The sequence below is a fragment of the Setaria italica genome, chromosome I, assembly GCF_000263155.2.
Source record: "Setaria italica strain Yugu1 chromosome I, Setaria_italica_v2.0, whole genome shotgun sequence".
Taxonomy (NCBI): Eukaryota; Viridiplantae; Streptophyta; class Magnoliopsida; order Poales; family Poaceae; genus Setaria; species Setaria italica.
This window is the reverse complement of record NC_028450.1, coordinates 2,749,141-2,752,376: the sequence shown is the minus strand read 5'-3', so window position 1 is coordinate 2,752,376 and position 3,236 is coordinate 2,749,141. Positions and strand designations below refer to the sequence as shown.

The 3,236-nt window shown below is 37.7% G+C and overlaps 1 protein-coding gene across 1 annotated transcript; it reads left to right on the top strand.

Moving 5' to 3' along the window:
- The first annotated feature begins 231 nt into the window (after positions 1–231).
- Positions 232–1,419, top strand: LOC101780586 (zinc finger MYM-type protein 1-like). Its single transcript, XM_004954571.1, has 2 exons — positions 232–1,142; positions 1,227–1,419. The coding sequence occupies exons 1-2, from the start codon at positions 232–234 to the stop codon at positions 1,366–1,368; spliced, it is 1,053 nt and encodes a 350-aa protein (XP_004954628.1). The 3' UTR covers positions 1,369–1,419.
- The last annotated feature ends 1,817 nt before the right edge of the window (positions 1,420–3,236 follow it).

The window sequence follows — 3,236 nt, the reverse complement described above, 5'->3', positions numbered from 1 at the left end:
ACTGATCATGCAATTTTTTTTAAATGAATCCTAGGCTGCAGATGTTGCCTGACCTGCCCGGCTGCCCAACTGTTGAGGTTTCTTTTTTTTTTTTGAAAATTGCTCTATGAATCTATGATTGCTACTGCCTACTAGCAAAATCATGAATATTTTATTTCATTGATTGATTGAGCAGGACTGGTATTTGAGTCTTACTTTGCAATTGCAACATTTCATACCTTAGAAGCTAGAATGGAGAAATACTATGCTAAAAAAGATGCGTCAAAGAGTGGTGGTAGTGCCGAAACTATAGAGAGCCGGGTTGAGCAAAAAAGACCACGGATTAAACTTGATATGAGAGATATAGTTGCTGATCCAGGACAAAGAAAGCCAATTGATGATTTTCATCATGACATTAGGGATGAGGCAAGGAGAGCATATCTACAAATAGGTCCATATAGGCCAGCTGGTCATAAGTTTCCAAAAACGAAAAAAGATGGTAAAGGCCAATCAAGAGGATTTGTTGGATCATGGTATGATCAATTTGATTGGTTAGAGTACAGTGTAGCCAAGGATGCAGCTTATTGCTTTTATTGCTATCTCTTTAAGCCACAACAAGCTGGGTTTCATACTAATGATACATTTACCAAAGTTGGATTTAGAAATTGGAAGAATGCAAAAAATTGTTTCAAGGAGCATGCTCAATCAATTGATGGCTTTCATAATAATGCAAGAAAGCGTGCACTTGATTTCAAAAATCAGAGGCAAAGTGTTGAACATGTGTGGACTGTTACAAGTGCAGCAGAAGAGGAGGCATATAAAGCTCGTTTATGTATCATGTTAGGCATTGCTAGATTTCTCCTTTTGCAAGCTCTAGCCTTTCGTGGACATGATGAGTCTAAAACATCAAGAAATAAAGGAAACTTTATGGAGATGCTTGAATGGTACAGAAAGAAGGATCCTAAGGCTGCACTTGTGACCGGTGAAAATGCTCCAGGGAATAATCAAATGAGTAGTCCAATGGTACAGAAAGATTTGGCTAGGGCTTGTGCAGAGGAGACAAGTGAGTTAATTAAAAGTGAAATAGGAGATCGTTGTTTTGCGGTTCTTGTCGACGAGGCTCGTGATGCATCTATTAAGGAACAAATGGCTGTGGTTGTGAGGTATATACCTTCTCTTTATTTGGTTATTTTATTGGTTTTGTTTTGTTGCTTTCAAGTAACACTATTTTCTCTTTTGTCTTGTAGGTTTGTCAATGATAAAGGAAGTGTGATTGAGAGGTTTCTTGGCATTGAACATGTTTTTGACACCACATCAACTTCACTAAAAGAAGCATTGGATACTATGCTTAGAAGATATGGCCTATCTATTTCCAAGATTAGAGGGTAAGGATATGATGGAGCTTCAAATATGAGAGGACAATTTCATGGGTTACAAAGACTGGTATTGAACAAAAACCCATATGCCTTTTACATCCATTGTTTTGCTCATCAATTGCAGCTTGTGGTAGTTTCTGTAGCCAAGTGTTGTGGCTCAACTTTTGATTTCTTCAATTATGTCACTTCAATCGTCAATGTTGTTAGTGCTTCTTGCAAGAGGAAAGATCAACTCCTTCAAAGTCATCATGATAAGCTTGTTGAGCAGTTAGATAGTAGTGTTATTTTTTCTGGGAGAGGGAAAAACCAAGAAACTAGTCTTGCTAGGCCTGGTGATACACGGTGGGGTACACATCATAAAACATTGGCACGTCTTATGATCATGTGGTCCTCTGTACTGGAGGTGTTGGAGAATATTAGTGAAGATGGAACTGATGGGGAAAAAAAACTACAGCCTCTGGATTGATTCAAAGAATGGAGTCATTTGAATTTGTCTTCATATTACATCTTATGATTAGAGTACTGGGGATGACTCAAGACTTTTCACAATGTTTGCAAAAGAAAAATCAAAACATTGTTCGTGCAATAGGATTAATTGGCTCTGTGATGAGAAATATGAATGAAATGAGGGAAAATGGTTGGGATGCTCTTTTTGAAGAGGTAAAGGAGTTTTGCCTCCTCAACAACATAGAAATTCCTAATATGGAAGATATGATACCAGTTAGAGGTCGTTCGAGATGTCGTGGTGCTAAACTAGTGAGTTACTACCATCATTTTCATCATGGAATTTTTAATGTTGTGATTGATCAAGTTTATTGTGAGTTAAACAATCGATTTCCAGAAAGATCAACTCAACTCTTGAGATGCGTTGCTTGTCTTGATCCGAGGGATTCTTTTGCCAACTTTGAAGTACAGAAGTTAGTTGAGCTTGCTAAGATTTATAAAGATGACTTCTGTGATTATGACTGCATAAAGCTTGCGGGTGACCTTCCTATATTCATTGATGAAGTCAGAAATGATGATAATTTTGACACTTGTATTGATCTTGGTAACCTTGCTGAGAAGATGGTTCAGACTGGAAGAGATACAATTTTTCCTTTGGTGTATCGTCTCATTGAACTTGCATTGATTTTGCCGGTGGCAACAGCAACAGTTGAAAGAGCCTTCTCTGCTATGAATATTATCAAGACTGAACGAAGAAATAAAATGAATGATGATTGGTTGAATAATAGCATGATGTGCTATATTGAGCGAGATTTGTTTGCGTCGATTGAAGATGAAAAAATTCTAAAGCGCTTTCAAGGCTTAAGAAACCGTAAGATGAATTTGACAAACGAGGGCTTAAGGTACGTGTTGTTTACTTGTATTAGTCTATTTCAATACATAATGTTATCTTGCTTTATATAGGGCTGATATGTTGAAAATTTTTATGTAGAATTGAGGACGTCGGAACAAGTGGAAGTGGTGTTAATTCATGAAGACATTAGACATGTATGGTTCTTTTTTTATCATGGAAGACTCTTAATTTGGTACTTTTCTACCTTCAATGTTCTATGTATTGTTTGAGTTTATTTGTTGAATTGTGCTCTTTGAAAAATATATTATATCTAATAGTGTATGGCTAGTAAGATTTTAAGCCTTATATTAATTAGCCCGGGGCGGAGCCCGTTTCTGGATCCGCCACTGCTTGTGCTGGCGTAGCAGAGGCTATCCCGACGAAAAGGATGGCCATCATAATGCCAATGGCAACCATCTTGGTCTTAGCAGCAGAAGCCATTTCGATGCTATGCTATTACTGTGAATGGAATATGTGCTTGTCAAGCTGCGAGCTGCTTATGCTCGTGCAGGTACAAGCATGCTGTATTTATAGGGAGCGAATGC

Bases quoted from the DNA above. Each gene is read 5' to 3' on its own strand.
- LOC101780586 (XM_004954571.1), top strand. From the start codon at position 232: ATGGAGAAATACTATGCTAAAAAAGATGCGTCAAAGAGTGGTGGTAGT. The intron at 1,143-1,226 runs GTATATACCTTC...TTTGTCTTGTAG, and splicing joins CAAATGGCTGTGGTTGTGAG to GTTTGTCAATGATAAAGGAA.